The sequence below is a fragment of the Penicillium samsonianum genome (assembly GCF_028829775.1).
Source record: "Penicillium samsonianum strain IBT 33392 chromosome Unknown utg000003l_segment0_segment0, whole genome shotgun sequence".
Lineage (NCBI taxonomy): Eukaryota > Fungi > Ascomycota > Eurotiomycetes > Eurotiales > Aspergillaceae > Penicillium > Penicillium samsonianum.
The window spans coordinates 3,497,108-3,522,440 of NW_026643261.1; the positions used below are offsets into that span (position 1 = coordinate 3,497,108).

The window sequence follows — 25,333 nt, forward strand, 5'->3', positions numbered from 1 at the left end:
CTGCATAGAAAAGAGCAACTATGGAGTTTTTGGAACAATTGTTAGCGAGCCGTGGGCTTCTGAAACCAATCCTGGTTGAATTGTCTTTCAAAGCCCCCATGGCCAATTTCTTCACGCATGGACAAACGATTTGAATCGAGATCACTTTTTCGCTGGGGAGGCGAGGTCATCACTGGGGAGGTGGGGGTGGGGGAGGCAGGTCACTTGGAGGCGGGGGAGGCGGGGCATCGCCAGGCGGGGGCGGAGGGGGAGGACTGCCAGCACCTCCGGGGTACATTGGAGCCATACCAGGAGGGGGGAGGAGGCGCGCCCATACCAGGAGGGGCAGCACCAGGAGCTCCCATTCCAGGAGGGTAAGCCGCATATCCGCCGTATCCACCGTAACCACCACCATAGGCAGGCTGCTGTCCGCCAGGAGGGGCTTGTTGCTGCCAAGGAGCAGCACTCGGGGCAGTACCAGGAGCAGCATAACCACCTTGAGATCCGTAAGCGTAGTCGCGGTTTTGGGGTTGACCTTGAGGTTGGTTCTGCGCAGCCCAAGGGGCAGGACCACCCTGGTTGCGAGATCCATAGTCGTCACGAGGTCCATGATTGTCGCGGGATCCATAGTTATCGCGGGATCCGTAATCATCACGAGGGCGAGGTTCGCGGCGCTGTTGCCATGGAGCCACATCGCTTTGGGGCGGTGGTCCGCGCTGCTGCCAGGGCTTCGCATCACGGTCGTCGGGATGGCCATTACCGCCATCGGGACCGGCTTCAATGCGACGGGGCTCGTATTCGCCAGGAGCACCACCAGACAATTCGTTCATCAATTGCTAAGTGAGATATTAGTATCATATCTGATGAAGTAGTCATGAACAAAGAGAACTTACCTCCATCTCGCGATCCACGGCATCACCAGTGCCAACAGCACGATCGCCACGTCTGTCCGCGCCGCCGGCGTTGCGCCAGTCACTGCCTTTCTGGCGATCAGGACAATCGCGAGCCATATGGCCAGCATTGCCACAGACACGACAGATGATGTTCGCAGTGAAGTTACGCTGCTCGGGGCAGTCATACTTGCGGTGTCCGATTTGACCACCTGATAAGGATCACGGTTAAAATTAATTGCGCAACAAAGGACATTTGAAAGGTGTTCACTTACAGTTCTGGCAAGCCTGGTTCTCGTCGTCACGAAGGGTACCGTTAAGAGCAGCTAGCTCACGAAGTTGGTTGCGCTTGAGCTCGTTCTGGCCTTCAGGGATGGACGCGGCCTGATAAATTGTCAATACCGGTTTTTTTTTAACCCACAAAATGAGACAAGGGAACTTACTGTTTCAATGACATTGTGGACAAGCTTCTTGGCCTTGTTAACCTTTTCTTCGGTGTCCGCCATAATCAGACAGTGCAGGTCTTCTTCCTGGTTGCTACCGTGAGCGGCATCAGATCGACCCTTTCCTTCTTTGACGGAGCCTTTGCCTCGAATGGCAATCTTGGCACCGGACTCGGTCTCCATCTTTTTCAAGGTGTTTCCACGAGGTCCTATGAGTAAGCCAACTGTAAAAATAGCAAGAGCTAGGTGTTAGTGATCCTGTAATTTTTTAAAATATGTGCAGTATCAGGCACCACGGTTTAGCAAGAAACAAGCTGAGGACATCCAAGGTGGTATGTCTTGTCAGCTCGAGTCGAGTAGGGACTCGTGATAGACGCAATGGAAGAATGGTTAGGAGTTAGAGGGTTAGTTATCATACTGAAGTTAATCTCTGGATAGTCATTCACGGGGACGTAGACCTTCTCTTGGGTCTTGGTGGGGCGTCTGTAGTCAGAAGGCGGGTTGTAGTTAGGGATGGTCTTGATGGCCTTCTCGACCAGTTTATGACGTTCATCCTCGAGGCGCTTGCGGTAACGGTACTCGCGAGTGTTCACACGTCTTCCGAAGTTGTCGTACTGGGGAGGTGGCGAGGGAGATCTGTTGGTAAGGTCAGTATACAAGTAAGTACAAAATTACAAAGGACGAAAGCGCATACCTGTCACCATCGCCAGGGACCACATCGTTGATCCGAAGCTTCTGGCTAATCTCCTCAATACGAAGGTGAAGTGTGTAAGCTTCGAGCTGTTCGCTGGTGAAGTTCGCCATGATCATAGTGGGCAGGCCCATAAGACCGGCGGCTTTGTTCTCTTGCTGGTCACCCCAGCGGTTGCGCTTCTTGCGCCTCTTGCCATCGCCATCGGTGTTCAGGGGACCTGGATCGGCTTTGAAATATAAGTCAGTCTTAATTTATTTTCAAACCTTTCACTTTGGAAGAAACATACCTCGAACAGGGCTACGCCCACGCTTTGGACCATCGGGACCCATAGACGAAGAGGGCATAGAAGAAGGGGTCGCAGTGCGACTTTCCTCTTCATCCTCGCCGCCCATGCGTCGCCGGCCAAGCGGGATGTTGTTGGAGCCAGTTGTTCCTTGGTTGCGCCAAGCCATGACTGCTGCTTTGGATAGAAAAAGGTAAGTAGTGAGTGATACAGGTGGAAGAGATGAAAGAAGCTTTGGTGTTCGAGGCGAGCATTAACACGTGATTATAGCAAAATCTTATTTAGTAGGCGGTGGCGAGACTATCCTCGGATTTACATATACCCGTGAACCCGGACCGGGGTGATCAATAGGCGCTAGGTTGTATCCAGGATGATTATTGTTCCGATCCGTGGTCTACAAATACGGTCTCCAGAGTGGACCACTTGCGCACCCGGGTTGTTTGGAATCCTCCAGTGCTGACTTCTATAGATATGTACGCTGCTCCGGTGGTAGAGCGGTAGGACTCTCCATTGGCGAAATCCCATTCGTGGATGTAGGTGAATCCTAGCCGGGGCACAGTTCCTACCAAAGGTCTCGCGAGGGCTATTCCAGTTATTTGGGTATGAGGCCAGGTGCCTTTGGCAACATTAGTTATTCGAGCAGAGTGGCTCCCATATGTGGAACGATTACTCCCCTTGTCAAAAACTAGAAACCAATAAACCGTCATATGGATATGTAAGCTTTTCTCATTTGCTATTTACTCTTATCCCTTACTTCCTTTTAGAGGTCATGTTGGTCCAGCTTCAAGTTAGGTTTATTTAAAGGGTGGAATTAGCCTTATTTAACTAGGCGGCGGAGTTAGCAGAGCCGGCAGCTATTGCAAAGCTTCTGATGGAGGTGACTTGTGAAAACCGAGACTTTTTGATAAAGAGCAAGAAGATTTTCGAAAGAGCCAGACAAATTATGTATGATGGGAGTTGAAAGGTTGAAGATGGGGAGAAAAGAGAGAAGAAGAGTTGCTGGGATGAGAGTAGATGAGATATAGGTTGCGGATTCCACTTTAGGCATTAGCTTCCTCAGACTCATCACCGGTTCAGCTCTCAAGCAATTCACTTTCGCAGCAGACTTAGGACTCAGTCTCTTTCCTTCCAATCAATCCAGACTTCTACTCCCAATCATTGACAGCATTAACCCTCAACTTTCTTGCGAGAATGGACGCTGGGTTTCGAATCGGCATCGAGCTGGAGATCCTTTTGACACACCGCAAGAAAGCCAAAGATGAATTTCCAGATCTTGAAGCTTTCGCAAACCATCTCATCGCCCATTTCCACGCCGCCCGTCGTCCATACCCTCGAGTACACAATGATGTTGATGGTATTTATGAAGGCTCAGAAATATCCGCTGAGTGGTCTCTCACGGATGATGTGACTATCAAGCCAGATACTGATGACCAATGTATGTCTCAATGCCATCCATATCCTAATCAATCTACTAACACAGATCAGGGTCGCTGGAGCTCGTGTCTCCCATCCTTCAATACCATGAGAGAAGTCTATGGCGTGATGAAGTTCGCCACATGTTCAGAGCTCTCTCTTTGGTTTGCGACGTTGAAGCCAATCAGTCATGCGGCGTTCATGTGCACATATATCCCCTCCCAAAAACAGCCCTTGGAGCCTCGACACGTTGAAATCAATCTGCCGCAGCATCTTCTACTTCGAAGGCGCCATACTGGCTATTGTCCCAGACCACAGACGAAGCAATGCCTATACTGCCAGCAACCGATGCGATAATTCACGCTTGAAAGGAAAGAGTGTTCGCGAATGCTTAAGCATTCTGGATGGGTGCGAAAATCACGTGGAAATCGTTGACTTGATGAACGATAATGGCAGAAGATACTTTGCGTGGAACTTCACGAATCTTTATTACGGTGGTAAGGCCACTCTCGAGTTCCGCCAAGCACCAGGAGCATCAGACGAGACAGCATGTTTGCCGTGGGTAGAGTTTGTGGCCTCATTTGTCAACTCATCCAAGATGATGTCATCAGATCGGAACATTTCTCGCTTTTCACGGGATGTTCAGGGATTGCGAAGATTTCTTACGAGCTTCGGTGTGTCTGGTTCCAATCGCGGAATTCTCGAGTCACTCTTCCGGGGAAAGTCTGGATACATTAACCCGAGCCCTGTGCGAGCACTGGTTACAGCAGAGCAAGAGACGCTCAAGGCAAAGGAGGACGAAGGGAACGCAAAGAACCTGGTTATGAAGAAATTACAAAGCATGTAGCTTACATCGAGGTTCAGGGCAAAACTTCAATTGTTGCAGCAAATATCTCAGAAGGAGCTAGGCCCAGTACCTAGGTAAAAGGTTTCAGTCTCCCATCTTTCCGGGTTTCAATCCAAATCTCCCAACTGCTTCTCTTTTTTCCATCGCTTCAGGTCAAACGTGCCTTCCCGTAGTTCATCCCGTTGTCCATTCCACATGAAAGTAACCCCTTCAACAGTCTCTTCGATGCTATCATCATCATTCAGCAGGTCAATCAAGCAAGGTCTTAGCTGATATTTGTCCGTCTCATAGGCCGCGAGTCGATCAAGTTGCGTCTGCGACAAGATTTCATACGCCATACCATCGACTGAACGGAGTGGCTTTCCACCAAGAAGGGCAGGGTACGGGCCCCAAAGCTTGATTTCGAACCCTATCACTCTAGCATGACGCAGGACGGGGGGTCGCTTTGACGAGTTCAAGACTTGAGAGAGCGTATGTGGATCCATTAATGTCCCATAGAAAAAACAATATTCTCTTTGAAAGGGATCTCTAGGCCAGCCATCTTCAGCAGAATTATCAGATGCTGTTTGGTTCTGCCTTAGCGTGTCTGCCGAGTCATTGTATTCAAGGAACTTGCGGAGCATCCGGGAGGGGCGTCTGTCGCTCATTGTGTGGGTATGCAGATGATGATCTCAACAGGCCAGAGATCGGGTCAAGGAACGCAGGTGATAACACTGTGTATTCTGATATCTCTGTGGTGTAGTGCGATGGAGAGGGGAAGAATGGGAGGGAGGAGATGGGAGATGGGAGCCATCTGGGAATCTCCTCTTGGGTGCCTGAGACATCCATGGATCCGATGACCGACCGACCCTTCCTTGGAAGGTCGCGGCCCTGAGGGAAGTCTGGAGAGATTACGTCATCAATGGATATTCTCGACCTCGGGAGGTCCCGCCCATCTAGAGGAGCCTGTCACGACCTGGACTCTGCTGGATTCTGTCTCTTTGTCCCGCCTTCGGTTGTGGATTGGGTCTGACTGTTTGCCATGCTTGTATAGGGTTAGGACTTGTTGTGTACTCAGTGATCAAAAGGCGGGAAATGGTGAGCACCAAAACAGAAAGGAAAAGCCAGGAGCGCGGCCTGCAATCCGATGTATACGTACCTATGTGAAATGTACTACAACACTAACACACTTATTAAAAATTGTGAAGTTTATGGTCTGTTGATTCAAATTTCATTTCAAATTATCTGCTCTGTCATTCAACAGCCATCAATGTCCTAGCAGTTCTTTGTCGGCGCTTCATTTAAACTTTGCCTTTGGCATCGGCTTGCATCCCCTGTTGAATCCAAGACCTGGCTTCAGCAGCCGCTTTATCCACAGCCGCCTTATCCTTGATGAGTTCTTTAATGGTATGAGGAGCAGGGACATGACGACCCTTCTCAGTGCCTGGTCGCTGGGCCATAAGCTCCTCCCAGGCCTTAACATTCGGGAACTCGTCAATATCGATACCGGCCCATCCGGCAGCAGCGACCCATCCCCAGTGTGAGATATCGGCGATAGAAACATGGTCACCGACAATATAACCAGACTTGGACTCAGCGAGGTGCTTGTCCAAAACACCATACAATCGGCGCGACTCATTGACGTATCGGTTCACGCCGTACTCAATGCGCTCGGGCGCGTACCGCGAGAAGTGGTTGGCTTGTCCTTGCATGGGTCCTAGTCCCGCATTCTGGAAGTACAGCCAGCTCTTCATCTCGTAGTATTCCCGCGTGCCCTTGGGGAATGAGATCTTGTAATCTGTGTCGTACTGTTCTGCCAGGTATTCCAGAATGCTGCCAGACTCAAATAGTCGGATCTCCTGGCCATCGCTGAAGGTGTCTGTCAAGGCAGGGATGCGGCCATTGGGGTTGATCTTTAGGAACCAGCTGTACGACAGTTAGATCTGTTTGCGTAGGTATTTGTAGAGGTGCAAGCTCATACTCTTCCTTTTGAGTGTTCTTCGAGATGTCAATCTTCTCGACCTTGTATGGCAGGCTACAATATGTTAGTACCAAGCTTCAGAAGGTCAAGGAAACTACTATACCCAAGCTCCTCTAGCGCGATGGAGATTTTGATCCCATTGGGGGTCTGGGTCGTGTAGAGGGTGATATTTGGTTGCGTCATATTGATAAATCAGGAAAGGGGGCTGAAAATTAAAACTGAGATGATTGAAGAAGATGTTGAATTATTGCTGGATGTTTGAAGATAGATCGATGGTTTAAGTATGCGATGGTTGATGTCATATTAGCCTTCGGCCTCGGGCCCCCCACTTTGTAGATTTATAAGCTCGTGGAACTCGCGGAAGCTTCTCTTGAGGTCTCCCCGACCCGGGTTTGTTGAATAATCATCACAACCTACGAGCCCGGCTAGGTTGTACTTTCTGGGGATATAGTTCCATTCTATGGCCTTGCTCTGCAGTATCCATAGGCGTTAGTCTTGCTGACAGTTGTACCCCTGGAGAACATATATTCATAGGAACTACCGCAGGTTTTCTAAGCTCTTAGGTTTTAAGACTCCCTATTATTTTCATTTAATTCACTGGAATTCTTGACAAAACCTAGGAAAGACCTAGAATGAAGGCGTACCTCCTATTGTGCATAGCTGGACTTGTCACGTCATCGGCAGTTATGGTTTTGATCGAGAGAAGAATACCTTGGGCCCCAGCAGAATTCATGGATCATCAGGGCCAGATGGATCAAATTGGAACATAGGAAGGAAAGAAGTATTAATTAACCTATCGCAACAAATAAATAGGATACAGATTCCTAATTTTGTGTGATTTTCATCGACGAGAAAATTCTTCTTTATTCTTCATTCTTCATTCTTCAATCATCTTCTTTCATTTATCTGCCACTCTACCAATTCTCTCTATTCCCATTCCTTCCTTGCGAGCTACTACCATGTTATGTCATGAAGCCCTTTCTGAGAAAGACGCCCTGGCCTTGTTCTCATACTGAGTGGACATGTGGCGCTGCTACTGAATGTTACCAGATCCCACAAACGTTGATCGCCTTGGCTGACTGAGCACAGCTGTTCTGACATTTTGGACCCTGTTCAGGTCAAAATACCGTTAAACTCGGTGAATCACGAGGCCCATGAGGTCACCTTTGCCTTGGCTCGTAAGTAAGGTCTCGAGCTGTATCTTAAGAGGGACAGGGAATGCCATATTCTCATGCCCTACTACGATCTCTCTATGGGCATCATTTATATTGGGCATGATTCATTTAATGGCGTGGTTGAAAATGTATCTAGTGGAGCGGTCCCGTCACAGTATAGTTCCCGAATGACTTGCCGCGATAATAAACCTCATGTGCTCACCCGATTCGCTGGGCCTTCGTGTTCAACCCGCAAAATGATCCGCTGGATCTGTGTAACAGCTTTTCATCCATGCATGCTGGTTTAGCGTCGTTGACACCCAACCGACCTCTGAGGCGAGTAATAGCATGCAGGTGCAGCAGCGACAGGATATCAATGTAGAGAAACGTGTCGCGGATTATCACAAGTATCCCTTGAATGAGACGACTACGTCGCTGAAACAAAGCAAGCATCACAGTACTGAGGTGTTCGGAAGGGCTCAGCCGGATTGAGTAGCATGAAGCATTTGGCCCGTGTTCAGGTTTGGGATGCGGCTAATTGCGTTGCTCAGGGACCGATGTTACTTTATATGTAGCTCCATAGGACTTACTGAATCCCATCTCTCGTCCAACTCGCTTAATGGCCCAGTGTAGCTATCTCCTCTATTTAATTCAATAGGTAACTTCTCACTACTGTAAATGTAGTACAATATGACTTTTTGAGTTGCCTAGTAAATGAGACACCACGTGTTCCGGCAATCGGATGCTAGTGTCTATAGAGGTACATGCATTTTTGATTTCACAAGATATGGTGATGAATTGTGCTCCAAGATTAACATACTCTGGTGCCGGTCGATTGTGATCTGGATTATCAGGCAGTCATATAACTTACCCATCACGAGTCACTAGAAGAATAGCAGGGGGTGAATTGAGACTGATGCAAGTGTGAAACAAACAGCTGACTGCGGACGGAAAAAAAAGAGACACACGATGATATTTTGTACAAGCCTCAGGTTGACGGGAATAATTCCCTTTTTAGACTAGCTTAAATGTTGAACAGCTTGTGAGTGGCGAACTTTACTTCGTTCCAACCTGGGAAGGTTGTGTGTGGGTCCTCTCTATACGCGTATCTGCAATCCGATCTATACTTTGTAGACCTAAAAGTAAAAAAAGATTCTTCGATATTCAGAATGTCCGAAAATCTCTACTTTATAAAGACTCTGAATCCTTCAACTTAGGTCTCCTCAACTCACAATACCTCTTTCTTTCTTCACTGGTCCATACAATCGCCAAACATGTCTCAACTCGTGTCTCGATCCTACAAATTTTGGAACTATACACCTTCGATGCCAGCAGCGGTCATTTTCATGCTGATATTCATTGTCCTAACGGGTCTTCATTCTTGGAAAATGTTCAGAGCCAGGACATGGTTTTGTATAGCATTTACCCTAGGCGGCTTTTGTATGTGAACTCCCTACCCTTGCAATCTTACCCTTCCATGCCCTGAAGACCAGACACTAACCTGCATTATAATAAAGTCGAGATCATCGGTTACATCGGTCGCTGTATTGCACACAATAACACAACTACAATGGGACCATTCATTATCGCCAACATGTTCATTCTGCTCGGTCCTACCCTCTTCGCCGCGACTATCTACATGACCCTTGGTCGAGTCATCCGTCGTGTTCAAGGAGAACATCTTTCTCCCATTCGGGTCTCGCGCCTTACAAAAACATTTGTCTGGTTCGATGTGTTGTCTTTCGTTGTCCAGGGAAACTCCTCGTCTCTCTCGGTTCTGGGGTATCCCCAGTGGGCAAAGGTTTGCGTCGTTGCCGGTTTGGCAATCCAACTCATCTCGTTTTCCCTCTTCTGGGTAACGGCCATCATTTTCGCAAAGCGCCTTCGTCGTTCACCCACCCCCGAGTGCCTCAAGCCTGGTATTCCCTGGCAAAGATCATTACATATGCTATATGCTGTCAGTGGCCTCATTTTGGTCCGCTCTATTTTCCGGATTGTTGAATATGTCATGGACAATGATGGTTATCCTCTCATGCACGAGTGGACAATGTACGTTTTTGATAGCTTGCCGATGGCGATTGTCATGGTTATCTTCTTTATTTGGTATCCTGATCAGATAAGCCTTGTTGCGGATTCCGAGAGAAGCATACCGCTTGCACACAGTTATTCTGAAGTTTGAATCCCTTTTGCATGAAATGAAGCGCTTTATACTGTATTTAGCTTGGAGTCTTTGGTTTCCTTTTGTTTATACACTATTATCTAGTTTTCTTTTGCTTGTGATATAGAACATTTGCCTTTTTCCACATTAAGCACACGTTTCAACTATTTCTAAATTTCATGGCCATAATCAAATATCTAATAGATATCATCCAATGTCTCCTAATTGAGCACAACTCCTTAATTTAGGGCCATCCAATTTAGGGGCCCGGACCCCTGCCCCACTTTAGCCCTGGGTTCGAATACGCGTATAGCTTTTGCCTCTCAACAGAGTGGGGTTTTATTATTATAACTCGTATGCACTGCCATAAATATCTCTGTCTGGGTATGCAGAAATAAACACGGATTGAGCATTGCAATAATTCAAACTCTTTAACGGAACCGAGGCAGCAGTATTCGAGTCCCTGCCGAATACGCGTATACAATATAGTAAGCAGCAACAACAAATATATAACGACATATCTACATAAAGGATGACCTCTCCGTATCAAAATATCCAGCAAATCCTTTCCTCCCAGTCTAGTCCCCAAAGTGCTGGTTTTTACATCATGACTAGCCTCTCTCCATCGTTGTGCTCGGCTGAGGCCTTTTCATATCCTCATATACCAGGCGCCGAAGTGTTATCACTACAAGCTTCCCAAGTCTCAAATGTGTCCCAGTACATCCCCGAGTGGTACTACTACAATCATGGCGGCGTGACAGCTCAAAACCTCAACTTCTGCAATGTCACAGTGACCTACAAACACACCGCCAAAAACGACACGGTCAACGTTGGCGTCCTTCTACCCAGTGATTCCTGGAACGAGCGGCTACAAGGAATCGGAGGAAACGGCTACACGGCTGGTCTCACATCCATAACAGCATATGGAATGATCGCAGCAGCTGCCGAAGGATACGTCGCCATTTCAACCGATGGCGGCCACACAAGCGATGACCCTGCAGACTGGGGCCTTCTGGAAGACGGAATGCCAGACTATAATACCATGTACAACTTCGGCATTGCTTCTCTCGGCGATGCAGCAATCATCGGAAAGAGCTTGGCAGAGAGTGCATATGGGTCGAAACCCAAATACTCTTATTGGACCGGATGCTCGCAAGGCGGCCGACAGGGTCTGGCGCTTGCTCAGCAATACCCCAAAGCATATGATGGGATCGTTGCTTCTGCTCCCGCAATCAATTGGCCGCAACTTTCGTTGGGAGGATACTGGGCTCAGTTTGTCATGAACCAGCTCGACGAATACCCACACGCTTGCGAGATCAATGCTGTGACAGATGCCGCACTCTCCGCCTGCGACAGCGCGGACGGTGTCGTGGATGGTATAATCTCGGACCCAGATTCGTGCGTCTTTGATCCGTTCACTTTAGTGGGAACCAAAATCAACTGCAGTGACACCGCATCGCAGTTGAGAATCTCGGCTGCCACTGCGAAAATTGTCAATGCTACCTGGACCGGATCACGGGACTCACAGGGCAACTTCTTGTGGTATGGCTTCAATACTGGGACTAGATTGACAGGAGAAAATACCCCGGCAAATACAAAATGTGCCAACGGGACATGCACTGCGGTATCCAGCTTGCTATATGATCGATGGGCTCAAGTGTTTATCGAGCACAACCTGAACTTCACCTTGAAAAACATCACACACCAAACATATGACCACCTTTTCCGAAAGTCTGTCCAGCAATGGAATTCGGTATTTGGAACGAATAACCCAGATCTGTCGAAATTCCGTGACGCTGGGGGCAAGATGCTAACATACCATGGCCTAGTACGTTTCATATTGTTTGTTCAAGGACTACACTTATACTGACTTTTCATGCAGATGGACGAAGTAATCCCTCCCAACGGCACGAGGTCATACTACGAAGCGGTAACTGCCGGCGACTCGAGTGTTCATGAGTACTATAAGTTGTTCGAAGCACCAATGATGGGACACTGTTTTGGCACCAAAGGAGGATATCCTTCTACTATGTTCGACAGCCTTGTTGCTTGGGTCGAGTCTGGCAATGCACCTGCAAGTCTCCCAGTGAAATACTCCCCAGAAGATGGGAAGACATACGATAGAATCCTGTGCCCATACCCACAACGAGCGAAGTACAAAGGCACTGGGGATGTAACATCCGCCGATGCATTTTATTGTGCATGATGAGTTGTTACTGTTTAATTTGTTGTTGAAAAAGGCGGAAAAGGATTTCATTTGTGCAGAGGACTTTTCAATATACAACCTTTGATGATGATAACTAATTTGGACTGTTGGGAGACTGTGGGCAGGACTTCGGATGTTCATCAAATAGGTTGCTACAAGCTAAAGGCCTTGTTGTAAAGAAAGGCGATGTCAGTATCTAAATTCCGTGGATCACTATCTAAGTTGTGGAGCTTCGATGTCAAAGAACAATCCTTAATCAAATCGTGCATTTTGCAGGAAAGATATGTACAACTCTATAAACCCATGACAGGAAGATCGCTGCCAGAAAAGAAAGAAAAAAGTTCAAAGTATACAAGAAAAGCCAGCTGCAAAGCAAACCGAACAGACAAGTGAAGGATTATACAACAGTATAACCCTACGTAAAAAGGCGACAGTGACCACCACAACAAACACGCTCATACGCCAAAAAGACAGCAACTTATATCTATCATGTATATCAGTCTACCAAGAGAAACTCTCTTCCACGTAATCAACACTAGACTGAGTCTGCCTCTTCCGACAAACACGGCGAACGTCATCGCTCAGGCCGCCATTGCCGCAGACGAGAACACCCATAGCGCCAATTTGGTTCTCGACCTCCATACCGACCAGTGTATCAATATTAGGACGACCAGGGAACATCTGCACAGTTGCGGAGGGGCTCTGGATCTCCTTTGTATTGCGCGGCCGCGTAACAAAGAGCATGATGCGCAGGACTTCACGGCGGCGATCCATCGCCAAGATACTGGTCATCCAGGGCCGGATCCACTCCAGGTGTTCGGGTGATTGGATGATCCAAACGAGTGTGACGCGACGGGCAGCGACGGTGCCGTTCGCGAACCCGGCGACTAGGTGGCGGACGAAGGGGACGTGGTGGGTGATACCGACTCCGCCAGCGAAGAGCATCACCGTACCGTATGAGTCCATGGTGTGGATGTTGCCATACGGACCCTCGGCAAAGGCGCGGAGGGTAATCTGTGAGGTCGGGGAGTTCGCGGCGCGCTGGAAGAGCTTGTCGGTCATTCCGGTGCGGCGGCGGACGAGGAGAGAGATGGTTTCTTTTTGGGGCGCGCTGAGGATGTCTTTGCTTGTGAGTGGGAGGGACTTCTCGTCGGAATTGCTGTCTTCGGTTTCGCTCCAACCAACGGAGAACGGGTGCGAGGTCCACAAGCCCACGGCTGGGATGTAGAGGTAGATGTGCTGGCCCGGACGGAAGGTCCAGGGACGGGCCATGCGCAGGGTAATACGCATTGCGTCGCCGTGCATGGCCTCGATGGTTGCGGTGGTGGATTCACGGCCGCAGTTGCGGTACACAATCATGAGGAAGCGGGTGGCTCGCTCAAGGGCCCAGAGGATGATGGAGGCAAGCAGATAGGTTTGCGCTGGCATCTTGTGGAGATGGACCCAAAGGAAACCCATGGAAACGGCTGCAATGGCAATGTGCAGGTGGAGGAATGTCTCATAGAAAGCATGACGAATGGGCGAGGGCGAGTGCAGCAAGAGCGCAGTGAATGCACAAGCAGCCACCAAGCCGGTCAGCAAAAAGCTGCTATTACTCAGAGCCATTCCGACAACCTTCCAGCCTTTCTCTTGACCTTTTGGGATGGCCCATGCAAACACATGTGCAAGACTCTCCAGCACCACGATGCGACCGAGCCATCGGTGGAGCAGATTCCATGTATCGAAAGGCACATGGAGCATAGCAATTAGAGGGTTGCTACGGCCTGCCATCAAGACCAATGGGATCAGGTTCACGGTAGCCATGACTCCGGTGCGGTTACGAATGACTCCGGCAAGCGTGTCTGTCTCGGATCCATAAGGAGTTGTCACACAGCAGAGCGTGACGTTCATGGCAATAACGCCGGTGATCAAGAAAGCATGGAAGCGACTAGGCAAAGTACCCATGTTAATAGCTGATGAGAGCTGGAGTTCACGGTTGTGTCGGCTGCGGAACAACGCAGCGTAGATGATATGCTCCTTGATCCAGGCAAAGGTGTTGTGTGTAGAGACGAAGTACCGTTGTCGGTCATCGCTGAAGCTTGCCAGGCGTCGAAGATGGCGAGAGAAGCGGAAGACGAGCTGCCAGATGTAATAAGCGGCGGCAGCACAGCCAAGGGCGAGAATTGTATAGCGTGCCAGCTCATCGTTGACGGCTTCGTAGTAGGGAGAGTAACCACCAGATCGTTTTTCGATGTATTCAACATCCGTTGCACTGGTCATTCCGGCGAGGGACATCGCCAGTAGAAAGGAGTGCATGACGACCCACCAAAGACGCGGCACGTCAAGTGCTTAGGACTGAACTTGGTGTATTGTTTAGCGAGGCCAGCTCGCTGGAAAAAGTGGATTGAAAAGGGGAACGTTTATATCTGGACCGACCCTACAGAAGGCTCGGAAGATATTGTCGAGTAAAACAGCAAACGAAACAACCCCAGGTTGCTTGATCAAACGGCAGAAGCAAGGGCTGAAGGGGATTCAGGCGTTTAGGGTTTTCTGTTGGATGGCTGGTGGCTGGTGTCAAGTGAAGGACCTGCCTATATCTAATGTATAGAAATCAGAGGGAAAGCATGGAATAAAAGCCGTTTGTCGATATTTTTTCAGTCCGATTGGGCTCAGCGAGAAGCAAAAATGTTCTCAGAACAGTGGGCGATGTTTGTTAAAGGCTGTTGTCGACGGGCAACGAAAGGAATGCTAGTGATCCAGTCACTGCAAAAAAAATGGGCTAAAGATGGAAAATTGTCGGGGACAATGGAGATTGTCTCAAAAACAAAGGCAAAAGAAATGAGAGAATGTTGATTGTAGCAAAAATGAAAGAACAACAATGAAAGATCGAAAATAGATAGAAGAAAGGACTAGTTCCCCTTGTGTCCAGTCCAGTAAAGAAAGAGTAAGACAAGAGTCAGGACCAACCGGACCAATATGTAGAATTCAACCAAGACTCTCCACCTCCAGCACGGCCCGTATCATGTGGAAACCGGTCGTTTCCATTTTGATTTCTGGGTCTTTTCTCAATCTTCTCGAAAGAGGGGGTTTTGGCGCTGGGACCACAGATCAGTGCAAGGGATTTCTCATGTGCGTATGGAGTATAAAGGCAGACGATCCTGCAGATCCATTGCAGCGAATCAGGGGCTCATATTTGCAGATAGCCTCAGCAGACTTTGGCAGAAGATAGACCTAGAACATGCGACAGGTTAAGCCCGAGCTGTCGTAAAGTGGTGGGAATACTGATCAAGGGCTGTGACTGGCCGGTACTGATGAAGAGTGAAACATCCAGTGGACAGGCAGAGTTTGACAAGGATCAACAACCGCCACATAGGCCGGCTTAGATCCGCGTCAATGCTTGGCCTACGACTGGTTTGTTTGAGAAAGAGGCCCGCCCTTCATCGATGAGCCAATCTGCAGTCGGGAGCGGGGAAAAGGAGGGTTGGTGGTGTCACGGTATCATAGTCAACGGGGCTCCATTAGCGCCCATGTCAACCCATCACACACTGAGACGGAGCAACCCATATTAGGGGCCGTGAAACAGTCCGGTCATAGGCTATTGCTCCAGTCATCACTGTAAAAATTTATCTAAAAGTTATCTCCGTCTTCAGGGGTTGTTTTCTTGGCATTTCATTTATATCAGACCTCAATCTCCTCTCACGGAGAATTGCTCGAGAAACCGTGCTTGGCCAAACGCCCTCTGATGGACGAAAAATTATTCTTACCACTTTGGTCCTATATTCCGAAGTAGTTTGGCGAACTGAAACGGGAAAATATGTATAATCCGATGTCTTACCTGATAGCGGGCTGCAGGTCTATATCATTCAAGGCCATCCCGTGTTGGCCCCGGTGTTTTGTCGGTTGCAATTTGTTTTATCTTACGTGCCAGATATATTGCGCATATAACTTGTCTCAGGTCAATCTCCAATCGTGAGGTCTTTCCATTGACATCGTAAGGTCCAAAGACTAGTCCAAAGTTGAGAAATCAAATGAAACAATTATAGAGGTCCTGAACAAACATCTCAACAGCAAAAAACACGAATCCAAGGCTATGGGTATCAAATCAAAAGTCCCAAACACCGATTTCCCAAAAACAAAAGTGGACCACCCATCCATATCCACCGTTCCCTTCACATAAAATGAATCAAGATCTTGTAAACAGTCGGTCAAGCTCGGCCATGTAGGCAACCAAGGGGTCCGTTTGCAATGTAAAATGGGTTACACACCCCGGAACCAGGAGACTCCGGGGAATATCCGACACTCTGCCCGCGCAGTCAAACTGTCACTGGTCCCAACTAGGACCAGCCAAGAAAGCCCCCGGGTTCGGGCCCCGCTCAGAAAAAGCTGAGCTCATCATCACTGTCGCCATCCTGGTAACATGGAATGACCGTTTGTCGAGGTGTCGGCGGCTCAACAATACGACGCGTAGTTGAAACCGAAGGGCGCGTCGACCTTCGTCTCTGTACCGTACGATGGATTTGCTTCGCAGCACGCTCCAAAGTGGGCCGAACAATAGGCTGGCGTGGGCTGCTTTCTTTGTGATTGATGATCACGACTTCAACCTTCCGTGCCTGTTGTGTTGCGGGGGTCATCCGTCTAGTCAGATTGGTGCTGCGCTCTCGCAAGATGCCTCGGCGAGTGACTGGTTCCACAGTAGGATTGTATCTAGTCGGGCTAGGAGAACGTTTTTGGGGGCTGTTTCCACCCCTGTCAACTACAACCACAGGAGTGGGTCGTTGTCGTTTTCTAGGCCGTATGGATGAAACCTCGGTGTCCTCCAAAGTTCGCTTGGTCGCCACCGGCAGGGGAGATGAGGGCAAATTTGAGACAGAGTCTTGGAAGCGATCAGACGCAGGTGAGCTGCTATCTGTGTCTGTAGAAGAAGCGATACAGGGCACTGGGCTTGATAGCATGCGCATAGGTCTTTGGGCCTTTTGGACTAGGATGGGCTTTCCCTTGGTCGCTGGCGTGGATGCCACCCATTCGCCTATGCTATCTTCCCAACGGAACAGGCCCGTACTCTGGCTAGATTCCTCGGGTTGTTCTAAAGACCTTTGGGCAGTCTCTTCCTTGCGCTGTTTTGTCACGGCCGTCTCTTGAACATCAACGGCCCACATGTGGTCATCGGGATCTCCTGTAGCTTCTGCAAACTCCATGGCAGCTTCCGCTGCTACTCGCCCAAGCAAGGCGGACAAACCCGGCGTATCGGCTAAGCGTGCCAGTTGCGAAACCATGTCACGTATTTCGCCGCTAGTATGTTCGGTTTCATCTTCTGCGCTTTTTCTGAGGCAGCGAAACGCTTGGTGCACAAACAATGCTAACTCTCTAACCATGTCTGAATGAGATGCTATAATCTCTGCACATTTATCAACACTGGCTGTTGACGCCATCACATAGTGATATTTCTTCAATAAAATTTCGTCGTTGCACTGTACAAGGCTGGTGGCCAGTAAAATGCAGCCACGCCGTAACAATTGATGAGGGGTGTTATCAGGCCGCCGTGCGACGGAATTTGGCTCCAGTTCTCGTCGCAGAGCTATTTGGAGATAGCTTGTAATGTAGCTCGCCTTCGTTCCATCCGCACAATCAGCGTCATTGGAGGCACGAGACCGTGAAATGTGCATGCCGCAGAGCGCTGCCATGAGGCTTATAACGTGATTGCTCAATGCGTCCTCCACTTGCAAGGGACAAGGCCGCGCGAGATTTGAGATTTCCCACGCTGTGGTGGAGGCAGCCCTGGTCGCACGAGCACGAGCAGTCTTTCCCTTCACATGGAATTTTGGCGTGGGACTCTGAGCAGCGGTGACATGGCGGACATCACTAGCTGAAAGAATCACAGCTTCAATCAACCGCGTAGCTGCAGGACAGTCTTTATCCTCTTTCGAAAGGGATATCGTTGCTCGTGTCATCCAGCTAGTCCATAGCTTGGTTCCCATCCATTCTGGGGGTAGCGCTCCCCGCAAGAGAAGCTTTGCAAGTTCGTCAAAGATATAAGAGCGATTGGCAACACCATGATGAGCATATTTGCGTAACAATCGGATCGGATCAGAAGGGTCATGGTCAACCACTGGCCTTAAAGCCTGGGGGTATGGGTAATTTTTGCGTGTGGAAAGCAATTTAGAGAGCAATGAGTCACTTTCTTCGGGCGCAAAGGAACGACATTTCTCAATCAGTGCGCAGGCAATCGAATCTGTTATCCAATGATTCTGTATCAGGGTAGAAACCAAGTAGATACCCTGTGCGCGGACTGCCTCGCGGAGTGGCTTCCACCCTGTCCCATACGGCGCATAAAATGCTTCCAATTCTGTAAAATATGCATCGCACATATCTTCGTCCCCGTTCTCGTCCAATTCGTCCTGTGCTTCTTGTTCGCTCGCAATAAATTCAGGCAGACTTCGTGCCACCATAGACAGCAAGGATCGGGCACCACGCCTGCTGCTTTCGGATAAGGGCTTCACTTCTTGCTTGGATATCATAGTGTTGCAAAGGAAATTTTGGAAGACGCGATCAAGGTTGTGTGCTATGTCGGCGAAGCCCGGATCACCAGACTGGTCGAGAAGTTCTTGCCAAGGGCTCTTGTGGAGCGAATATCGATCACGGAAGACTTGCGGCTGTGATAGTTGGGTATTAGGGTTGACTTGGCCTTCTGGGCGTTCTGACTGTGCAATCGAGGGCATCTCCCATCTCCTTCCAGTGATGAGTGGTGTCGCGACCTCAATAGCGCCGGGCAGAATGCGTGGGGCTTCCGGGCTGTGTATTGATAGTCTGTTGCGCTTTTTGCCTCCAGTATCCTCTGCTTTCGACGAATACTTGTGTCTGGGTCGACGTCGCTCGGGCTTTTTCCCTGGAATCCAAGCTGGGTCGTTTTCGTCCGGATCCGCATCCGAGCCTGAGCAGTTGCTCTGGCTTTCTGGTTTGTGGTCTGTTTCCAAATTAGACACATCACTGCCCTCTGCAGTTTCTTGTGGTTTCGACTCGGTCGCAATGATCGATAACGTTTCTTTGTGCTTTGCGATTCGACGGCAGATGGAGGTCAAGGGGCGCAGGACACGGTTTGCCCATTTTGCGGTGGCTTGCGCGTCCTCCATTTGGGACAAAATGGATAATAATATCTGCTACTAATAGCATACAACTGTCAGAAGAATCAGCACTGTCACAAGTTCTTCTCTTGGTCATTGGGGTCACACTGTACCAACGCCCGTACTAACAAACCCCTCAACGATGCATGATAGGAACAATGATGGCACTCAACCAGGTATTGCCAATAATTCAGCAATAATCCAATGTAAATAAGATATGCCGAAGAATTAAAGTGCGCGTTAAGTGGAAAATGAATGACAATATTATGCACGGCAAACAAAGAAAACAAACATTGACTAATACGGTAAAGCGGGCCAACACATATTGCCTATTATGGCGATGTTAGTCTCCCCAGTACATTGATGTATACAGTCAAGTTCTTGAAGGTATCTATGTATCCGTATCCATTCAATTTCAAATATGTGCATATTAACGTAATGGATTCTACTCAGAAAGAGAAAATGACCCAAGTGGCAGATCCGCATAATGCACCAGATATGAGCCCAATAAGACAACCGAGTCCTTTCCATGCACGGCCCGAGAGACCACCCAACCTGGCAGATGAAACCAAAAATGAAAAAAAAGAGAGGAGAGAGACCTAAAATACAACAGTTCTTTTCGCTCATCAAGCCTGCCTACCGATCCCCAAAATGACAATGGATATAGATATTAACACATGTAATAACCAAGAAAATAAGAACGGGAACCAATTAATGCAGTATAAATTGGCTGGAATTGGCCGGCTAGGAAATCATTTATGCCTTGTTGGACTGCTTGGAGCCGCGAAGCTTGGGGTTGCTGGTGGCGGCACGCTTCTTCTGCTTAGAGCGCGAAGAGCTGGCGTCGCTACCTTCAATGAACTTCAGAAGCTCGTCGATGCTGCGAGAGTCGAGACCTGAGGGATCGGCAGGGGCACTGATTTCGGGCGCAGACTGGCCAACCTGGGGCTGAACACGGGTGCCCATGGAAGACACGCGAGGGGTCAGAGGGTTGCGGCGCAGACGACGAGCCTGGATGTCCTTGGCGTGTTTCGCGATAGAGACAGCGTTCTGAGTGAGCTGCTCGAGCCAGTTCTCGGCCTCCTTGGTGTTGCGGTCTTCGGGTCCAAGCTGAGCGAGGAAGATGTTGTATGCCTCGCGCATCTTGCCGACGGCAGCCTTGGAGTCCTGGTCCAAAGCGAGAGCCTGGGCGAGCTGGAAGAGAATGGTGGCGGTGTTGATGGACTCCTTACCAAAGAGGTCCTCACAAATGGAGAGAGAGGCCTCGAACCACTGGCGGGAGTCGTTGTACTGCTTGAGGTGTTGCAGCATCACGGCGGCGTTGTTCATCGTGGTGATGGAGTCGGGGTGGTTAGGACCGTAGATGATCTTCCAGACATCCATAGCGTGCTTGATGTAAACCAGAGCGGTCTTGGTGTTGCCAGAGGCATGCTCGAACAGACTCAGGTTGAGGTAGCTCAGAATAGTGTCGGCCGAATCGACACCCATAGTGCGCTCGGTGACGATGACAGCCTTGCGGGCCAATTCCACAGCAGCCTCCTTCTCATCAGTCTGGTAGTATAGCATGGAAAGCTGGTGGTAGAGCTTGGCGACCTCAGGGTGCAGGATACCGTAGATCTGCTCGTGCAGAGACAGAGACTCAAGGATGAGCTCCTGGCCCAACTGCTTCTGGTTCTGCATGAGAGAGATACGACCGGCCTCCAGGGCCTCCTCTGCCAATGCGCTGCGGGGAGAGGCATCACGGACCAAAGGAACAACATTCAGAATGTCATCAGCAGTGAAAGTGACAGCGGGCTTAGCCGGCGCTGGGGCGGCGCGGGTAGGGGACTTGTTGTCGCCGCCCTTCTTCTTGCCCTTCTTCTTGGGCTCCTCGTGGATAGGTCCGTTAGTGACAGGCACAACAACCTGCTCCTTGACCTGAGCCTTAGTGAAGGCGAAGTCACGGGCACCGAGCTGGAGACCCAACTTGATGGAGATGTCACGCAGAAGCTGCAAGTGTCTCAGAGAGTTGGTCCAGTCCTTATCAAGGGAGAAGCGGAAGCGGATGGTGACCTGCTTCTCAAGCTCGGCCTGGAGGGACTCGGGAGTGACGCTCTCGAAAGAGAAGTCACCCTCGGGGAAGATCGCACGCAGAGATTCGTCAATCTCCGCCTTGGGAGTAGCGTTGACATCTGAGCCGAGGAGACAGTTCAGCAGGTGAGAAAGGCAAGGGGCGACGAAGGGGGCGGGAACATTGTTCAGGTAGCGGTTGGCAACGTGCTTGAAGGCACGAGTAACCATTTCCTGAACAAGGAGGATGGACAGGGCCTGCAGGCGAGGTCCCTTCTCGGCGGACTGCTGGGCCAACTTTCCGAGGTAACGGAGGTTGATACCACGCTTGTGCAGCAGCTGGGTCAGCGATTGACCATCCATGGGGAAGCCAACGTCGCCGTCGTGCAGGTCCTTGAGCAGGTCGGGGATGATCTTGGATCGCAGGTGATCACAGGCATCCCGGACTTCCTGCTCATCCTTTGCCCATTGCTCCTTCTCCTCCTCGGTCTGGGGCACCTGGCCGCTGAAAACGTCGGGGTTGAGAGCAAGGTTGAATCCAGAGATGTCAACACGCTCCTGGTCCGCATTCTCCTCCTCGGTCTTGCCATCCTTGGCAGCCTCGGCACTAGCAGCCTTACGGCTCTCCACCTCGGCCTTCACGTACTGGCTCATCTTGTGGCGCCAGTAGGACTCGACCAACTCAAGTCTGAGAACGGACATGCGGTGGGGGTAAACATCGCTGCCATCCTCTTCCTGCCACTCGGCATCCAGAGGAGCCACGCGGTAGAGATCCAGGACGTACTTCCTGCCGTCGGTACCCAAAAGTCCCTTAGTCTCAACGCTACCTTCCAGGTCGTGGCGCTGGTTCTCCTTGTCCCAGACAGGGTGCTGCTTGACACGCAGCGCCTTCGAGAGCTTCTCGAAGACAGGAACAAAGTCGGCGTGGGTGGCCACAACCTCCTTGCCCTCAACACCACCGTAGTCAATCTGGTGCTCACCGGGCTCGCGCTGCTTGAAGATACCAGGAACAATACTCTGGCCAACAATACGCTTACCCAAGTAGTCGACCACGACGGTTCCGGGTGTGAACAGACCCTCGATATCAAGCTGGTTAACAGCCTTGATACCAAGAACGTCCTTACCCACGGCCACACGTGCGGCTTCGTCACCACCCTCGGAGGTGAAAGTCCCAACACCATCGGCACCGAAGGAGTAGAAGATGTTGTTGTAGACAAAGATCTGGGCGTCCCGCGCCTCAGTGGGGTTCAGAGGAGCAACCTCGCCCCGGGCAACCAGGACTGCACCGCGAGCGGCGGCCTCGTTATAATCGGCGAACAACTTGGAGGTCAACCGTTCCCGGAACACGCGATCCTGAACGGTCTCGCGGGGCAGCTCGCGGGTAGTCTGGAACTCCTCGTTCCAGTCACGCAGAGTCTCAGCGTTATCAACACCAGAGATCAGGTAGTTCTCCTGCGAACGGGTGATATCGGGCTGGTGGGCACTCAAGCTCGAAGTGCTGGGGGCGATGAGCCATGGGCTGTTGGGAATGGCGTTCTGGAAGGGGAAGGTGGTCAAAAGATCCTTCTCATTGTTGTACTCCTGCAGAGCCTCGAAGGACTCGTTGAACGAGGGCGAGAGTTGGGAGATGAGAGTGAGCAAGGAGTGGGCGCTGCCCTTCTTGGGGTGTGTTGGCTTCGGGAATGGGTCAAATCTGATGCTCGAGCACTTGTTCACGAAGAAACCAGACACGTGGGCAGTGATCTGGAATTGTTCACCTTCGTTAGTAGAAACCACAAGGTAAAGCAAGTGACCCTTCTGGCGGAGGTTGTACGGAACAGGGTTCCATGCAGACAACGAGATGGACTTCACTGTCTTGGGCAGAGGAGCCTGTGCGGTGGGCAGGATAGTCTGCAGCGGTGAAACTCCAGTCAGGTCATATTTGGAGAGCGAGTGTTCCTTCTCGGACTCGCTGGCCTTGATAGCGTCTGCCGTGATAACATCGTGCAGGGACAGGCCAGCGGAGATACCATGGAGGTTGTCAACACGGTCACCAGAAGCACCAATTAGCTCCCTGATCCGCACAACATGCATGCGGGCCTCCTTCTCGGTGTAGGGATCCTCGACCAGGACGATCTCGGAGTCGGCCTCGAGGTCCGGGACCTCAGACAGCTCGACGAAGTCGTTGATGCGGTTGCCGTTGAACTCGAGGTGGAAGCAAGTGTATTGGAAGGTTCCTGGTAACTCGACAATGGATTGGCGGACATCCTGGACCTGTTCTTGGCTGGAGACCTAGAGAAACAAATGGGTCAGATAAATTTTTGCTCTTCGTGGCCTTTCGAAAAATCGGACCCACCATCACTTGAATCTTATGCGGCGCATGAGGGAGCTTCACGGAGATCTGGAAAAGACCTATAGTCAAGTTAGAACGCCGCTACACAGTTCTGCGCCTGGTTACCAAACATACCACCCGCGTTGTCCTCCTCTGTGCCCTCGGGAGCGTTGCCATTGGCAATCTCTTGGGAAGCTTGGGGAGCCTCTGTTCCTCCGTTAGCTCGTGTGCCCTGCATTTGGTTTTACCCGGAACCCATGTTGTATTCCAATGGACCTTGTCCGGCATGGAGGTTCCAAGGCCAACACACACACCTTTCGAGTGCTCCAACTCCCCGTTGGTCTGTGCCATTGTGTCGAGCCGGTTATATAGAGAGCTTCGACGAAGTAATAACAGTAAACCCTTATCTCACAACCGTCACGCGGGTGAGAGACAAAGTTCGGGAAAATGGAACGGGGAAAAAAAAGGTTGAGGACCTGCGGGGATGCGGCAGATAGAAATTTCAGTATAGTATATAAATATAAGGGCAATTGAGCAAGAAACAAAAACCCCGTACCCCAGAATGTTGAAAAAAAAGGCAAGGATGAATGGATAGGACGGTGAAACTGGGAAACCGGAGAGAAAATTTCACGGATGCGGCATACCCTCGGAATTGCTCGGGCGGTGGGTTCGGGGAAGCGCGCGGAGAGGGACATTTTTCTCCACAATGTCTGCAATTTGGCTGTGATTTTTGAGATGGTGTAATCGGTTCGGAGGGGTCGTATATAGATTGGAAATACTATATTCTTCCTAAGGTAAGTCTATATAATTTTCATTCATTGGGTGTTGATATCAATTTCATAGATCTACAAGTGTGGTGCCTTAGTGCCTCAGGTATCAATATTTTTTCGAATGTGCGTGCATTAGAGATTGTGTACACCGTGGCATTTGATTTTATTGATAATGAACTATTTCCACTGGCAAGGGGTTTGTCTTTAATTTGTCCATAACAATAGACAGACGAAGATAAAAATGTATATAGTAAAGCGGTTGGATTCCTATATGGAAGCTAACGGGGCCGACGCTATTTATACTAGGTACTTGACTGAAAATAAGGGATTATCTGGGGATAGAGACGTAGACATAGTAATATTAAATGTATAAAAGCTAACGAACACCTATGGTTTTATGTCCCCGGGGACCTTTTTTCCCAGAAAACGTAAATTAGGGACCCTGCTGGTTCGGATATATATGTGACAAAAATATAGATCAGGGATGGCAAGTCGCCGGGAAAAAGCTACAATCCATAGCATGTTAAGATCTTTAGTTATTCCACATCATATTCATCCTCAAGAAACCCCTTCATCAATTTAAAATGCTTCAAAATATTACAATATCTATATCCTTCGTCCCCAATAGCCTTGTCGGAGCTTAGGACTAGTAGCCTTCCACCATAGCAATAATAGATTAGAATGCCAAGTTTGAATACATGCACTAAGAAAAAGAAAAGAGATCTGCATATCAGAGTGACTTTCAGATTGCCATATGAAATTGAGAATGTAGCGACCACAGGAGACATGGTTCCTAAGTATTTTTGGCTGGCAATAAACCACCTAGGTACATATGTAGTCGTTCACCCCTACTGGTAGATTGAAAATAAAAATTAGATGAGCCCGTGTTTTGGATATCCCTACGTGTCAGTTAGAGTCTACCTGGTTTTGCTTTACAACGGAGTAAAGGCTACGGTATAGATGGCTTGTTTGTTTACTCTCCAAGAGCCAGTTTTTTGAAGGATCCACTGGCTTCCACACAGACCTTGAGAAAAACCAATTAAAAATCACCTATGAAACTAATGAAATACTCTACCCAA

At 49.6% G+C, this 25,333-nt stretch overlaps 9 protein-coding genes across 9 annotated transcripts; 3 read left to right on the top strand and 6 right to left on the bottom strand.

Moving 5' to 3' along the window:
• Positions 1 to 200: 200 nt before the first annotated feature.
• bbp (putative zinc knuckle transcription factor/splicing factor MSL5/ZFM1) lies at positions 201 to 2,458 on the bottom strand (the record flags this gene model as incomplete). The annotated part of the gene is made up of 7 exons (XM_057277649.1): positions 201 to 815; positions 873 to 1,081; positions 1,145 to 1,253; positions 1,313 to 1,536; positions 1,731 to 1,948; positions 2,007 to 2,232; positions 2,293 to 2,458. 7 exons carry the CDS (start codon positions 2,456 to 2,458, stop codon positions 201 to 203), a joined length of 1,767 nt encoding a protein of 588 aa, XP_057137259.1.
• A 1,022-nt stretch (positions 2,459 to 3,480) lies between these two features.
• Positions 3,481 to 4,549, top strand: N7471_004931 (uncharacterized protein; the record flags this gene model as incomplete). The annotated part of the gene is made up of 3 exons (XM_057277650.1): positions 3,481 to 3,724; positions 3,770 to 3,866; positions 3,934 to 4,549. 3 exons carry the CDS (start codon positions 3,481 to 3,483, stop codon positions 4,547 to 4,549), a joined length of 957 nt encoding a protein of 318 aa, XP_057137260.1.
• Positions 4,550 to 4,656: 107 nt separating this feature from the next.
• On the bottom strand, positions 4,657 to 5,196 carry N7471_004932 (gamma-glutamylcyclotransferase family protein; the record flags this gene model as incomplete). Its single annotated transcript, XM_057277651.1, has 1 exon — positions 4,657 to 5,196. One exon carries the CDS (start codon positions 5,194 to 5,196, stop codon positions 4,657 to 4,659), a length of 540 nt encoding a protein of 179 aa, XP_057137261.1.
• Positions 5,197 to 5,829: 633 nt separating this feature from the next.
• Positions 5,830 to 6,692, bottom strand: N7471_004933 (glutathione S-transferase family protein; the record flags this gene model as incomplete). Its single annotated transcript, XM_057277652.1, has 3 exons — positions 5,830 to 6,454; positions 6,510 to 6,563; positions 6,613 to 6,692. 3 exons carry the CDS (start codon positions 6,690 to 6,692, stop codon positions 5,830 to 5,832), a joined length of 759 nt encoding a protein of 252 aa, XP_057137262.1.
• Positions 6,693 to 9,233: 2,541 nt separating this feature from the next.
• Positions 9,234 to 9,842, top strand: N7471_004934 (RTA1 domain-containing protein; the record flags this gene model as incomplete). Its single annotated transcript, XM_057277653.1, has 1 exon — positions 9,234 to 9,842. One exon carries the CDS (start codon positions 9,234 to 9,236, stop codon positions 9,840 to 9,842), a length of 609 nt encoding a protein of 202 aa, XP_057137263.1.
• Positions 9,843 to 10,428: 586 nt separating this feature from the next.
• On the top strand, positions 10,429 to 12,227 carry N7471_004935 (uncharacterized protein; the record flags this gene model as incomplete). The annotated part of the gene is made up of 3 exons (XM_057277654.1): positions 10,429 to 11,649; positions 11,704 to 11,975; positions 12,176 to 12,227. The coding sequence occupies 3 exons, from the start codon at positions 10,429 to 10,431 to the stop codon at positions 12,225 to 12,227; spliced, it is 1,545 nt and encodes a 514-aa protein (XP_057137264.1).
• A 301-nt stretch (positions 12,228 to 12,528) lies between these two features.
• N7471_004936 (ferric reductase family protein) lies at positions 12,529 to 14,322 on the bottom strand (the record flags this gene model as incomplete). Its single annotated transcript, XM_057277655.1, has 1 exon — positions 12,529 to 14,322. The coding sequence occupies one exon, from the start codon at positions 14,320 to 14,322 to the stop codon at positions 12,529 to 12,531; it is 1,794 nt and encodes a 597-aa protein (XP_057137265.1).
• Positions 14,323 to 16,379: 2,057 nt separating this feature from the next.
• N7471_004937 (uncharacterized protein) lies at positions 16,380 to 19,133 on the bottom strand (the record flags this gene model as incomplete). Its single annotated transcript, XM_057277656.1, has 1 exon — positions 16,380 to 19,133. The coding sequence occupies one exon, from the start codon at positions 19,131 to 19,133 to the stop codon at positions 16,380 to 16,382; it is 2,754 nt and encodes a 917-aa protein (XP_057137266.1).
• Positions 19,134 to 19,880: 747 nt separating this feature from the next.
• On the bottom strand, positions 19,881 to 24,060 carry N7471_004938 (translation initiation factor 3 subunit CLU1; the record flags this gene model as incomplete). The annotated part of the gene is made up of 4 exons (XM_057277657.1): positions 23,799 to 24,060; positions 23,620 to 23,691; positions 23,509 to 23,564; positions 19,881 to 23,444 (listed from the first exon to the last, which is right to left on the bottom strand). Exons 1-4 carry the CDS (start codon positions 23,833 to 23,835, stop codon positions 19,881 to 19,883), a joined length of 3,729 nt encoding a protein of 1,242 aa, XP_057137267.1. The 5' UTR covers positions 23,836 to 24,060.
• Positions 24,061 to 25,333: the final 1,273 nt, after the last annotated feature.